At 42.1% G+C, this 15,274-nt stretch overlaps 1 protein-coding gene across 8 annotated transcripts in view; it reads left to right on the top strand.

Annotated features, from left to right (window-relative positions):
- Window positions 1–15,274, top strand: part of tnrc18 (trinucleotide repeat containing 18) — a 165,398-nt gene that overhangs the window by 94,648 nt on the left and 55,476 nt on the right. For all 8 annotated transcript variants that reach the window (XM_072268661.1, XM_072268664.1, XM_072268658.1 and 5 more), the window contains 7 exons: window positions 5,075–5,280; window positions 6,415–6,561; window positions 7,560–7,744; window positions 8,929–9,343; window positions 10,080–11,042; window positions 13,006–13,202; window positions 14,807–14,943. In XM_072268661.1, the coding sequence (XP_072124762.1) occupies window positions 5,075–5,280; window positions 6,415–6,561; window positions 7,560–7,744; window positions 8,929–9,343; window positions 10,080–11,042; window positions 13,006–13,202; window positions 14,807–14,943 (2,250 nt within the window). The remainder of the gene's footprint in view (window positions 1–5,074; window positions 5,281–6,414; window positions 6,562–7,559; window positions 7,745–8,928; window positions 9,344–10,079; window positions 11,043–13,005; window positions 13,203–14,806; window positions 14,944–15,274) is intronic.

Genomic DNA, 15,274 nt, shown 5'->3' on the forward strand with positions numbered 1-15,274 from the left:
CACCACAGTGATCTTTTGCCCTAGAGAGGGCTAATGAGGCCTTGGTTGAATGCCCCATCAATATTCCCACAGCATTGCACTGATATGAACCCAAACCCACTGACTCGAAGGACACTAGCACAGGGGTGTGCTGGGGGAGATTTGTGGGTCAGTGTGCTATATGACCACTGCTGGCTTAGCACAACATAACAAAGGTGAAGTCCACTCTCTTGGCTCTTGTTAATACAGGATAGATTTAAAGTTGTCAGCTCCAACCAACTGCTGATACACAAGGGGTGGATGGTGCAGTCCTTCCAGATTATAGATGAATAGTAATGTAGCATATGAAGACTTCTGAAGTTCTTTGGAAATAATAGTAGAGGCAAAGAAGCACTTCTTTATTTTGAGTATTTTTTCTGTACACTTGAAAGTTCTCCTTCCTAAAATGTAGAACACTGCTTTATGTCACCAGGAAAAGCTTACTTTGAGCAAATGTTGATTAGAGGCTAGTCCTCAGCTAATGTTAGTGTCACATCACAACTTGGCTCATCAGAAGCAGAGATCTGTTGCAGCAGGAAAGTAAACTGTCTTCTTCACCTGCTAATTCATATGTGCATCTATATGTATATGCCCATGTATCCCTGCCTGCTTTTCAAATCATGTATATGCCTGTATCTGTGTGTGCCTGTGTATGCAAGCGCATGTAGCTGCACTGGTGCTTTTCAGCATGAGTCTGTGACTGCCTATCTGTCTACCAGAATCTGCCTACATCCTCTTGTGTCTTCTAATCTCTGAACTGTGCAGGCTGACTTTCAAGGGCTCTTTCCAACTCATGTTCTCAGTATCATCTTTTTATTTGCACCCTGTGTTCTCTTTTTGCACATTAGTTGTTTGTCGGTCTTTGTTTATGTATAGTTTTCCAAAATTCTTCCTGTAAAGCCTGCAGGAAAATGAACCTCAAGGTAGTATATGGTGACAGAAACATACTTTGGTAATTGAATTTGACTTTGACTTGGCTTTAAACTTTACTTAGCATTTGTACAAGCATGTCTGTTTGTATGTGTCTGTGACTGTATGCATGTGCATCTGCATAGTTGTGCTTGTGTGCGTGCGTGCTTGTGTTGGGAGGGAGACTATCTGTGCTTTGGTATGTGTGTGTGAAGTATAAGTAATGGGACAACCACTCGTTTTTGTGTTCCTTTGAGTCTGCATTGAAGACGAGCAAGCGCAGGCTGGACTTCCAATAGATATCTGCATTGTTCAGAAATAACTTTTTCTGCCAGTTGAACTCTTGTAACAGGAATGATCCTAGTAATGAAAGAGTTAAACAATGAGGGGGTGTTTGGCTCTGGACCCGTTCTCACTAGAGTTTAGAAGAATGAGGGAGTGATCCCATTGGAACCCATCAAATATTGATAGGTTTAAACAGAGTGGACACGGAGAAGATGTTTGCTACAGTGGGGCAGTCTAGGACCAGAGGGTGGCAAATCTGTGGAAATTATTGTCACAGATGGCTGTGGAGGCCAAGTCATATTTAAAGAAGAGGTTGAGAGGTTCTTGATTAGTAAGGACATCAAAGATTACGGGGAGAAGGCAGGATAATGGGGTTGAGAGGGATAATAAATCAGCCATGATGGAATCGTGGAGCAGACTAGATGGGCTGAATAGCCTAACTCTGCTCCTATGTCATATGGTTTTATGGTCTAAGTCTGTTTTACCTTCCCTATACACACTTCTTGAATCTGGCACTTCAAATAACAACAACTCAAGCCACTTTGGTTTAGGGGATAAGGCAACTGGTCATGATCACATTTTGTGGAAGATTATATTGTTTCAAACTTGACCTTAATACGGATGAAAACTAACCAATGGTGTTAGAGTGAAAGAAAGCGAATTGCTTGGCCCCACATAAGTGACAGAAAAGCTTTTAGCCTGCACTTATCAAAGTAGAAGAATGGGGGAGAATTTGTCTTTGGAGAGAAAACAATGTTTTCTTAAAAATATCTTTTTTTATGGCCCTTCTTTTATTTGTCAGGGATGAAAGGTTTTTGAAACAACCAACTGGAGACTAGTGGCATTGGCTGATTTCCTCAGAAGTTGTTTGCCTTTTGTTAGCAATGCTATGTGTGTGTGCACAGGGAGGGAGAGACCATGCACTGCTTTACACTAAGGTGCAGTGCTGTTAGGCTGTTGAGTGATTTATGCTTTCCTGTCTTTCTGCTTGCACAGATAAGTCAAAGATGAAAGCTTAAGATGTTCGTATCATAAAGTGCTTTCAAACTTCACTTTCCCAGCTCTCTCACAATAGCTACGTGCATGTACATAAAAGATAACACTGTAAGGTTTTGCAAAATACAAATTTGACCATTTGTGCTTCAACTTCAGGAAGTTTGTGAGTTACTGCTTAGGTCAGAGCCTTGCAGAAATCTGTCCCTCCACATCCTTTCACTCTCCCACTCTTCTGTGAATTTAACATCCACTACCAGTAAATATTCATCCATGGCCCTTGTCTGGCAATAGACTGATGCCCTGCAGTTTCACCTTCAGCATTGTTTGGTTCGATTTTAAATAAACCAATCCACACAGGTTAATGTGTCATTGTTAAGCAAATTGCTTCACCCGTCAATTCAACTGTCATCAGTTTTTTTCCTCAACACCTAAAAAGCTGTAAAACACATACACCCGTATTTCTGCTCTGTGATGGCAAAAGGCAAAAGCTCACATACACATGCCAGGCTATTGATTTCTGGATTTAGTCCCTTAGGTTCTTGGTCATTTTCTATCTGAACAGTTATTTTCCAAAAAAAAAAATCAGCTTTTTGAAATCCATCATGAACAACCAAATTCGACCTCAGGAACAGAACAATGTGGATCACTTCTTGCACTATAATGGATATATTTCTGGCAGTGCTTTTTATGGCACTAACATCTAGTTCTGCAAGTTTTTTTTCACTTCACTCTTGCATATGTTTTAAATTGTGTGTGTTGTGAACATACATGCAAACAAGCAAGTTTTACGTTCTGCCAGTACTTTTCTGTACTTGTGCACATGAAAATAATCTTTACTTGACTTTCCTTTCAGACCACTGGAAAATAGCCTTCCTGAAATAGCAACTTAATTACGTCTCTTTCTTTCATTGTATTTAAATGAATGGTTATGAAATATATTCAGATTCCTCAAATTTATCTAGTAGAAAAAAAGATTTGCGCTGCTGATTTCCAAAATTAAATTTGCTCCCAGATCAGCCAGAATCTCAGTGGAAGGTGTTCCATGCTGGAGGATTTAAATATTCAGTTCCTCTCCTGTATTGAAAAGCTAGAGGCTAGAAGCAGCTCCTTGCCCACCCATACCCCACCCCAATGTGGCAGTATAATGTTACCCCATTGACACACCTTACGATTTTTTCCCCAAATGAAAAAAGGAAAATAAGGAAAATACATTAGATTATTGGTGCATTTGGATTTTCATTTCTTCAGGGATTTAAAAATGTATTTCACACAAAGGTTTCCCAGGACACCTTCAAGGTCTGATGTCTCAAAAAGATGGCATCCTTCATTAAGGACCCCCATCACCCAGGGCATGCCCCCTTCTCATTGCTACCATCAGGAAGGAGGTACAGAAATCTGAAGGCTCACACACAACAATTCAGGAATAGCTTCTTACTCTCAGTCGTCCAATTTCTGAATGGACCTTGAATCCATGAACACTACCTCACTAATTTTCTTTTGCACTACTTATTTAATTTAACTATATAATATATATGTTTATACTGCAATTTACAGGTTTTTTCCTCTATTATGTATTGTGTACTGCTGCCGCAAAGTTAACAAACTTCATAGCATCTGCCAGTGATATCAAACCTGATTCTGATTATAAATTATTTATTTGGGTGCATTCAGAAATTAGTGTTGTAATGGTTTTCATTTAACACTCTCTATTGTTGCTTCAAAATAAATTTTAAACGCACGTACACTTCGTGGCCACTTTATTAGATTCCTACTGTACCTTTTAAAATGGCTATTGAGTGTACGTTTGTGGTTTTCTGTTGCTGTGGGTGACTTGATGTGTTGTGCATTCAGAGATGCTCTTCTGCACACCTCGGTAATGTGGCTTTTTTTTGAGTTACTGTTGCCTTTCTGTCAATTTCAACCAGTTTGGTCGTTCTCCTTTGATCTCTCTCATTAACAAGTCATTTTCACCCACAGAATTGCCACTCACTGGATTTTTTTTTGTTTTTTGCACCGTTCTCTGTAAACTCTAGAGGCTGTTGTGTGTGAAAATCCCAGGAGATCGGCAGTTTCTGAGATACTCAAACCACCCCTTTTGGCACCAACAATCATTCCACACTCAAAGTCACTCACGAGGGGTGATTGATAAGTTTGTGTCTAATGTAGAAGGAGTCAATTTTAGAAAACCTAGCACATTTATTTTTCAACATAGTCCCCTCCTACATTTACACACTTAGTCCGGTGGTCGTGGAGCATATGGATCTTGGATCTCCAGAAAGTGCCCACAGAAGGGGAGATTGATCAGTTAGTGGCCTAAGGTAGAAAGAGATGAGTTATACAGCTCTCGTTACATGCACATGCAGTTCAACTCTCTGAGTGATAATTCAGAAAGTTTGAAGTTAATAAATCATCTCCTTCTACCTTGGGCCACGAACTTATCAATCACCCCTGCTGTGGGCGCTTTCTGGAGGTCCAAGATCCGTATGCCCCACGACCACTGGACTAAGTGTGTAATTGTAGGGGGGGGGGATGTGTTGAAAAATAAATGTGCTAGATTTTCTAAAATTGACTCCTTCTACCTTAGGCCACAAACTTATCAATCACCTCTCGTAGGCCACATTTCTTCCCCATTCTGATGTTTGGTCTGACAACAGTTGAACCTTTTGACCATGTCTGCATGCTCCTATGCATTGAGTTGCTGCCATATGACTGATTGATTAGATAGTTGCATTAATAAGCAGGTACCGAATAAAGTGGCTACTGAGTGTAGATTTTCTTTGTGCAATGTATGATTTAGATTATAAGGTGAGATTCTGTTTTAGTTTTGATTGAATCTAATTTTTGCTCTTTCCATGTCCACCTACAGAGAGAGTAAGGAGTTGGCAGATTTTGCCCGGTTACACCCTGTGGGCTGCAGCAGCGGTGGTCTGAATTCAAATCTGATGGTGATGGGAGGCCCAGCTCTGGCTGGATCTGGGCGCTGGCCTACCGATCCTACCTCACACCTAGCATCTCATCCCTGGCTTCCACGCACAGGTAGTCCCTCCATGTGGCTGACAGGACATCCCTATGGTCAGTACTCCTCCATATATGGAATTGTCTTTATTAACTTAGTAGGTTTTGGAGATTTAAATCACAGAATCAAACCATGAAACCTATTAGCCTGTGCTGGTGTGCACATTTCACACTGGTTCTACTTCCCATCTGGCATTTCTTACTCAAGTTATCTCTTAAACAGATCTAAATTTTAGTAAAGTCTCCAGGAGTTAGAAGGCAATGAATTAAATAAGCTTCTCCAGAAATTATATATACCAGCAACTCTTACGTTTACAGTCCCTGGGTTTGATATATTGCAGCATTGTTGGCATCGTTTAGGGGAGCTTTATGTCAGGAAAAGACCTGGGCTGATGAAAATCCTGTCACAGAACAGTTGAATGTCCTTGTTAGTACCAAAACAGCCAGAATGGGTTGCAATTTTGGTCTAGTCTGGATTAAACCTTTTTCAGCATCATAGTGCTGTGTCTTCTGGAGACGTTGAAGTAAACCTCAAGGCTTTACTAGTCACCATTTCACTGACAGATTTTGGCTCATTGGGCTGGAACATGCTACAGTCCAGTACCCTTGTCATCTGGTTAGTCTTTAAGTTTATATCCAGACTGCATATTGTGTGTGATTTATATTTTTCATTGCAAGTATCATCCAAACTGAGTGGCTCTCAGTACTTGGAGTATCCTAAAAGAATGGATTGGGGGCCGGGGGAACCTCTTCCTTGCTTTATCTGTCCTAGGACTAGTGACATTGAGGGTCACCTCAGTTCTATATACACAGTAATGACTTAGCCCAGATCCCCAAGTATGTTTCAATCCACCTTAGGTTAAAGGCCAAATGACTCATGGATCAGAAGAGATCTGTCCTTTAATTCTGGTGGATCTGATGACCGATGACAATAGATGTGTGCAATTCAGTAATTGTCATAAGGCAGAGTCACCAGCTGACATTTGTCATGTTTAAATCATCTAGTTTTGGCTGACATTGAATCTGAAATGAGTTCATAATGAATAATTCTTTGTATATGTTACTTAATCTGGTGAATTTTATACTTGATAAATGTTATCTATATGTTATTTACTTTTGTAAGTATAAAGGGTCAGAGTATTTTGTGGACTGCCTTCACATCCAGTTTTTTTTCTCTTTTGCTTTGGGCAGGACTGGGTCATCCATCATTACACCAGGGAGTGCCACCAGGATTTCCCCCCAGCATACCCAGCTCTATGCCATCCACGTACCAATTTGCAAGAGACCCACAGTCAGGGCAGCTGGTTGTAATTCCGACAGAACATTTACCGCACTTTGGTACGTTGACAAGGAAGGTGTTCTAGAGAGAGGGTCAGATTTGCATTTGTCCACATGTACTGAATTGGAAGGGAGAAGTTCCTCTTTAAAAACAGGGCTGAGAACTGATATTGGAGATAGCAGCCAACACAGTGTGTTTAAATGTATGCCTAAGGTGGGAGATACAACATTGAACATTAGCAGGGTGGGTGTGGTACCAGCAAATGGATTTTGATATTTGAAACAGATTTATTTGATTTTATTTTTATTTTGAGAAACAGCGTGGAATAGTCTCTTCTGGCCCTTTGATCGGCACTGCCCAGCAGCCTCCGATTTAACCCTAATGTCATAATGGGGCAATTTACAATAAGCTTCCTACAGCCATGAGTTATCTATGACACTTAGGTCAGTGCTGTTGTAGGGTGCTACCTCACCATGACTGGGTAGGGGTGGACATTAGCACCTTCAGCTGTGTGAGCCCTCTTCACTGGGTATGCAATGGAAATGGTGGTTGTTTCACTCGCACACTGGTGGCCGCCAATGCCTGAGAGGTGCTCCTGGTTCTGCTGCCCGCCAAGTAAGGCCTATATCCACCCACAGTTGCTAATTAAAGACTAGCTCACTTGTTGAAGGACAGTAACTGGGGTATACGTATGTGGGACAGAGGTGACATACCGGGAAACCAATACACCCTTCCGTAAAGGATTTAGTTAATTATTGTGCATCTGATTTTGAGCAAACAGTAGCTGACATCTTCGGGATATCAGTTCAATTCAGAAGAGTAGGCAACTTGCTGGAATGGGACCATTTCACTATATGCCAACTGGAGTACGGGATGGGGGTGTGGCGGGGAAGGATTTTATGTGTGTATATTGAGAGCGGAAAACAAACAGATATAAAGCCTTTTGGTCTTTAGTAGTTTTGCTCTTCTCTGCTTCAGTTTTGCCACTGCAACCACTGTACTGTGCTCAGCCTGTTACCTCATTGTCCTGATGGTGATCACCTTGTACGTTTTCTAGCTGAATTAATGGAAAGAGCCCCTCCTCTGTGGCCTTCGATGTACCCGCCAACAGGGAGCTCCCTGCAGCATGCCCACCAGCTCCAGTTACTGTCTCACCAGCAGCTCCTCCGCCAGCACGAGCTGTACGTGCTTCAGCAGCAGGCAGCCCACGCCATGGAACTCCAGCGCAGCGCACAGCTTGTCGTAAGTCCGCTCAGTAACCGCTCCCATCTTTCACCAGCCTGCCAGTCGGATTAAGTGGGCTGGCAGAGCCTTTAATGCCAAGTGTGGTAAATATCTGGGCACTACAGCCCCCGTCCATGATATTGTGTCAGGACTTATACATACAACCAAATATCTGCTTGCTGATGGCAAACATTGATGCTGTGAGGGAATAGTGAGTAGTGTCACCTGTCTCACAGCTCCAGTGACCCAGTTTCAGTACTGACCACTCCTCCTGCCTGGATGCTCTACCTGAGACACAGGTGATCCAGTTTTCTCCCACATCTGAAATGCATGCAGATTGGTCGGATTATTGACCACCAGAGTTGCCCTGTAAATGGTAGATTGGAACATAGGGAGGATAAATGGGATTATTTAGAAATACACCAAACTGATGGGCTGATGTTGACACGGACTTGGTGGCTCTGTTTCCATGCTGTGACTCCGTGACCGCAAGTAACTAGGCCGGGGCTAAGTTGGGATGGATAAATTGGGACCGTGGCATCAGAGGGGTGGAGAAGCAAGGGATAAACTGAGTGAATTGAACAAGGAAGCAGCAGATACATGAAGCACCCCAAATGTTGAAAGGACTAGATCGGGTGGATGTGGAGAGGATGGTTCCTATGGCGGGGTTATCCAGAACTAGAGGGCACACTTTAGAACAGAGGTAAGGAGGAATTTTTTTAGCCCAGAGAGTAGCAAATCTGTGGAATGCTGTGCCACAGACCGTGGTGGAGGCCAAGTCCTTGTGTGTATTTCAGGTGGAAGTTGATTATTTCCTGATCGGTCAGGGCATCAAAGGATATGGCAAGAAGGGGTTGAGTGGGATCTGGGATCAACCATGACGGAATGGCAGAGCAGTCTCAATGGGCTGAATGGCCTAATTCTGCTCCTATGTCTTATGGTCTAAGTAATTTTCCTAGTGGTTTCCATCTGCCACTTGCATTGTCCAAGGAAGATCTGCATTTTCACAGTAGCAGATGTAGCTCTTGTAACTTAAAATGCTGTAAAATTATGATTCCTAATCCTTTGTCCATTTGCCAGGTCTAATCCAAAAAGGTTAATATATTTTTGAAGCACTTGTATAATCCTTATTTTTTTTTTTGTCTTTGTTTATCATCAAAATAATGTACTCACTACATACCGGATTTTCAATTTTACCACAGGAAAGACTGAAAGCAAATGAGCACAGAAGTGAGGTGGAAGAGAAAGTGTGCAAGAGGACTGCTGAGGGAAACAAACCTGGCATCGTGACCTCCTCGTCAGGACTATTACAGAAGAGGCACCCATCGCACTCCCCAGTGCCGTCCACCTCCTATCACAAGACAGATACCCCACCCCCCTCATCGCACAACTCATCCCCTAGGTTAAAACTGAAGCCTGATGTAAGAGCTGACATGGGGGAGGCCTTGCCCCCACAAGCTTACCCTTCACCACCTCCAGCCTCCCATCCTGTCAGCCCTCCCCATGGGTCACCAACTCCAACTCCAGCTCTGTCCCAGAAGGTGGAGGTATCCGAAGAGTCGGAGAAGAAAGGCTTGGAGAAAGAAGGTTCGGCTCCTTTCCAAGCCTTATTCCCTGGTAAGGAAAGCCTGTTGATTTTTATCATCATGTGAAACAATTGTAATATCACATGGAAATGTGGAAAATCTTACCCAGGCCGTGCAATTTACAGATATCGATGATTACATCAAATGCATCTTATATTGTGCAGTCTCTGCAGATTCCTTATCTTCTGGCCAGGGAAACTTTGACCTGTATAATGTCCTTCCATTAGTGTTGAGGCTTCTTCCTTTCTATAAATGGAGTTCATGTGTCGGAAGTCAAGTTTTTATCAGAGTTCACATTGTGGTCTTCAGTCAACTTAACATGAATATTGTATGTTGACTATCTATTACATTGCCCAGACTCTTCATTGTCCATCTTTCATTTTCGGATCTCAACATGAATACATCCATTTGAAAAGGGCCCAAGTTGTTTGTGCTACAGAATTGGTCTCATAGAAGCCAGTTCTGACTGACTGGTTCTACCTTCCATATCCAATGTCACAAAGTAACATTGGAGATAATTTCAAGATCAGTGTTTCTCTTGAGGTCACTTGGCCCTTCAGAGGATTCTCTTACTAATTCCATGTTTGATAACTGTGGAGGTTTGATCATCTTTAAGGAATACTGTTGACTTTTGTGTGTGTTTATATAAAACGAACTTTGAGCATCGGACGCAGAAACTTTTGCAATATATGTCAACTTTTGACTGAGTTAACAAATTTAGTTTATTTATCAGGTAACTCACATGTTTCTTTTTCTGTATTTTATAGAAATTCCTCAAGGATATTCTTATCGGTCCCTCTCAACATCCTTCAGTAGTCATTACCCCTACCTCCTACAGCCTACAGCTGCCGCTGATGCTGATGGTTTGGCACCAGATGTACCATTGCCAGCTGAATCTTCGGAGCCCATAACCTGTTCTGATACTCCATCCTCACCCGATGTGAAGCCCATACACTTGCATTCCCCAGCAGCACAGGAAGACTTGCCGCCCAGCATACACACAGAGCCAATTCAGATCAAAGTGCAATGTGAAGATTTGATTGACCTCGAGGACAACAAAACTCAGTGTGACCGACACCTTGAGCTGCAAAGCAAACCCATGCTGTTTGCTGGAGAGGTGGACAGTGAACCAACAGACCTGACCACAGAACCCAAAGCCTCACCTGTTCTAGAGAGCCAAGAGGATCACCAAAGCTGCCAGTCACCTTACCGGACAATAGCTTGCACTACCGAGGTGGAGGCCAAGACAGAGCTGCAACAAGTGCAGGCCGGCTCTCCTCTTGGTGACTATCAAAGCACTACGACACATTCTGAGGTGGAGGAGTCAAAAGCAGAGGAACTGCCCGAGCATGACGACTGTTACTTTAAGACCGAGAAGGTGGACATTGAGAGCACTGGTGAAGAGGGGCTACCGAGCGCTCCTTCGAACACAACGGAGTCTGACTTTGAGCACTTTGAGATGAAACAGGAATTGCTGTGTTTTCAGATCCCTGATAGTCATACCCCAGAAATAAAACCAGATGATCCTATGGCCGGAATGAATGCTCTGGTGGCTGCTGCTGAGCTTCCCCAGGCGTGTTCGATGGCAGTCCAGCCCACCCTGCCCGCTGTTCTCCCAATGCCTTCTGACTTCAGTGTGGCTGACAGCTCGTCCCTCATTGGCATTGCCTTGCTGAGTGAAATCGCTGAACTTGAACTGGAACGGCGCAAAACAAGTGAGATCAGTAGACGTAAGTAACCTCTTTTTGCCTTTTCTTCCCCTGCCCTTGGGGGTTCTATATTGTATTATGAGGAATTGAATCAGTGTTAAATGAGGCTCAGATAGAAAAAAAAACTGCAGTTAACAGATTACATACACACACATTTACGCTTGTGTGTGTGTATATATACATATATATATATAAAATAAAACCATAAGATATAGGAGCCGAAGTAGGCCATTTGGCCCATCATCTGCCCTGCCATTCAATTATGGGCTGATCCAATTCTTCCAGTCTTCCCCACTCCCCTGCCTTCTCCCCATATCCTTTGATGCCCTGGTTAATCAAGAACCTACCTATCTCTGCCTTAAATGCACCCATTATATGTATATAATGCATATGTATTTGTATATATTAATCAGCTAATTGAGAATAACACATTAATATATAATATATACATTATAATATGCACATCTAATACCAAATAATTATACGTTGTCCGTCCACAAATGATTGGACGTGTTGTTGAATTTTTTTTTCAACCTTAAGAATCAAATCTACGATCTTCCAATACTGAAAATGTCACTTTTGAAGACGACGTGACACAAATGATTATAGACTCTCAGTCAATAAAATTTAGACCTATTTTGATAATTATTCATAACACTTTATATTTTTGCTGGGAAGAACCACTGCAGTCCCCTTTCGTAGCATTAAATGAGCACTATCCAGTACACCATTATCAATGCAGAGAATCAGAACACTCTGATTCTGTCACCAGCGTAGGGGTTATTGTAACGCCTGTAAAGTATTGCATGATTTAATTAGGATGCAAACAGGGAGGCTTCTAAAATTTGAAATTTTAAATGCAGTAAATTGATAAATATTTTTGTTTGCTCACATTTCTGTGTATCCGGTGTTGCCTTTTCTTAATTCCATGATTTAGAGTCTGTTAGCGTAGAATTTCTTTCTGCCTGAGCCTCCTTTCAGCTGATTTGATTCGTCATAATATAAAATCAAGAGACAGGACATTAAATAAATTGGATTGCTAGTGGTGTGCTTCAAGATAAATCTCTGATATTTGATGTATGGTCACACTCTGCTAAAATGGACTGGGGATGCTTATTTTCCCAAGTGTATAGTTAACACATTAAAAAAAAGACAGGAAAAAACTAAAAAAACTTGGAGTGAATGCGTGCCAATTACAAACACTCAGATTCCACTGTCAGGCTGAACATCAGGATGTCAACATCACTTGATGGGAGTTTAATTCCAAAGACTTCAAGTGGCCCAAAGGTCTGACGTTGGGGGGGGGGGGTGGTGGTGATTGGGCGTGTAGATGGTGCGGAGGCTGAGAGTTAGAACAGGGTGGATGAAATGGGCACTGGCTGAATGTTGAAGAGAAAGGAAAATCTTTCTTCCTCACTATGCTGCATTTTGCCTTATAAGCTACATTCAATATCAGGTGCTATTTTAGTTCAACAAACAAAAGAATGAGGTCCAGAAGCATTTGGCTTTGGACACAGGTGTAATGGGTACAGTTGACATTTAGAGCCTGTCTCTGGTTGCCTTCAGTCTCATGGAACTGAGTGGCTTGTCAGGCCACTGACACACGGGTTTGGGACTGGGGTCAAGCATGGGACCCAGAGGTAGCAGGGTTACTTCAGTGAACCCAGATGGGTTTTTACAATGGTCCAGAACCTCATGGGGGTCACTTAGTGCTGATACCAGGATTTTATCTAAACATTTTAAAAACTTCCCTAAAAAAAATTCACAAGCTGCCTCACCAGGATTTGAACTCAAGTTCTCTGGTGTATTTCACCAAGCCTCTGGACTATTGTTACAGTAGCATAGCCTTTGTGGAAACACACTATGGCTATTACACAGAAATTGGATATATTGTCATTCCTTTTGAAAGAAAGGTATTGTGTCTAATACTGAGGAAGAAGAAGCCTTTTAAGAAATTAAGTTTCTATTTCTGGTTTCCTTGAAGGCCCTGAAGGAGGAGGGACCCACTCGGACTTAGAAAGCCTTCTTGCTGCTAGCACACAAGCATTGTTGATGGATTCCATGCCTTTGCTTGGAATCGAAGTTCTTGGAGATACCAAGAGTGGGCCAGTGACCATCAGGCTCCCCCGGGAGCTGAATCCAAACAAAAGATACAGCTGGATGCAGAAGAAGGATGAACCTGTGAGTTAATTATATCAAAACTAAAGCCAAACTGAGCCGCACAGTAACACACGGCACACCAGTATTATCTTTCTGAAATTATAGAAAGGATAAAGTTTTGCATTTATATGCCATTTTCACAACCTCAAGAGATCTCGTTGCCCTTTTTGCCATTGCCACATTTTGCTTAAGAGTAGACACGTGAAATACCGTAACCAATTTGTGCACCACAAAGCCTGTAACTTGACAGAGATTAGTCAATATATTTGAAGGGCAGTTTGTCAGCAGTGCAACAATCCCTCAGTAATGCAAAGAACCACTTCCTTAAATTTTATGCTCATTTCTGATGTGGAACTTGAAACTAGAACCATATAATATTCAACAGTTCATCCACTAAGCTCAGTTAACACCTTCTTTCACATAAAGACCACAGTTTATTTAAATATTTTTATATGAGCTTTCAATATTTGCAGGCCATACACATTTTACTACATTTTGCTGTTTATTCCCTTTGTTGGTAAATGTAGGTAAAAGACTTTTATCTAAATTACATGTACATCTGCGTGACATGAAGCACGCTTCTATGCTAACGTATTTACTGTATTTAGAATACATTTAATTATCACTGTTTGGTGGAGAAAGTTTAAACTGTTGGGTCATTCAACCATAGAACATAAACTGTAGGTGTCAGAATGAACCTTTACTCTTAACTGCTTGTAAAATATTTGTACGTGGAGAATACTTTACAAATTCCCTTTGTAGTATTTTAAATTTCTCATCTGTGGAGATATTTACATGGAAATTAGACTGGCCTGATTTTACGTCTACATCATTTTTTCACCTGTATTGAAGTATTTGCCTTCATTTCCTGTTGAAGTCCCATCTATGAGGAAATGGCTCCAGACATTTCCTGTCACGATCGAGGTATCATTTACAATCCCAGCACAGGTATCATTTCTACATCGCTATTTGTGCCTTTCAATGTGCATAACACTCATAGCCACCATGTGTCGGGAATGGCATCAAAGATTTGCAGTCTACAGCCAGTCCTGTCTCAGATTGCAGTGTGCCTGCATTGCACATCTCTGTGCTTGATGATCAGAAAACAGTGACCTTGCTGCCCATTGTGGCTCAGGACTGCTTGTGGCGCAGAATATTTCCATTGCTCAGTGTAATGGTCTCCATGAGAAGAAGCTAGAGCCGGTTCCCCTCTCTCCACCCACCCGTACCGCCACCTTCCATTTTCCCACACCTCCAAGGCAATGTGTTTGCCTGTCATGGAGGATAGGCATGAATAGAACTGAACCCTTTCTCTGCAGGCTGTGTACAGCTGACCCAGCAACTGTGGAGTCTGGAACTAGCTCCTGTATGCAAACATGCAACTCAAATTCCAAGACTTCCAAGTTCGAGAGAATTAAGGCTGTGATTTCTTTAAGATAGAATGACCCAGCTTTGTGATAGATTTTCTGTGACCCCCAAATTGATATTAAAATGATGCACAAAACACATTTAGCACACCAAATAAGGGGGAGATCCAATTCCTTGTTTTGCAAGTATAGATTCTGCTTCAAACACTCATGGCACCTTCCAGGACTTTCTCTAAGACAATGTGTTTTCAAATTTAGATGTTCTCCATTAAGTCTGCCATTGAGGGAATGGATGCTATGGAGCTGGATTACAGGATGAAGCTGGCAGAACTTCAGAGGAGATACAAGGAGAAACAAAGGGAACTGGCCAAGCTCCAGAAGAGAAGGGACTCTGAGTAAGTGACTTAGCTTCAAAAACATCCCATTCAGAAGCCTGCAGATCACTGCCAGGTTGGTGTTGCCTTGCTGTCACCTCACTAAAATCCTCACGACTAACGGAGAAATGTGAAACCCTAGAGAGTCGCCCTTTCAATCACAATAAAGGTAGCTACAGCACTCAGTCAAGCAAGAATAAAAGGCATACTCCCAGTTTAAGCCATCTTCCCGGCAACAATAATTAACATCTAAATTAATAGTATCAAAATGACTGTAGCCTAGACAACTTGAACCGGGAAAAGTTTCAAGACAGGACTGGTCGGTAATGTGACGTGAAGTGGAGGTAGGGTC

Source organism: Mobula birostris, chromosome 9 (assembly GCF_030028105.1).
Source record: "Mobula birostris isolate sMobBir1 chromosome 9, sMobBir1.hap1, whole genome shotgun sequence".
Classification (NCBI taxonomy): domain Eukaryota; kingdom Metazoa; phylum Chordata; class Chondrichthyes; order Myliobatiformes; family Myliobatidae; genus Mobula; species Mobula birostris.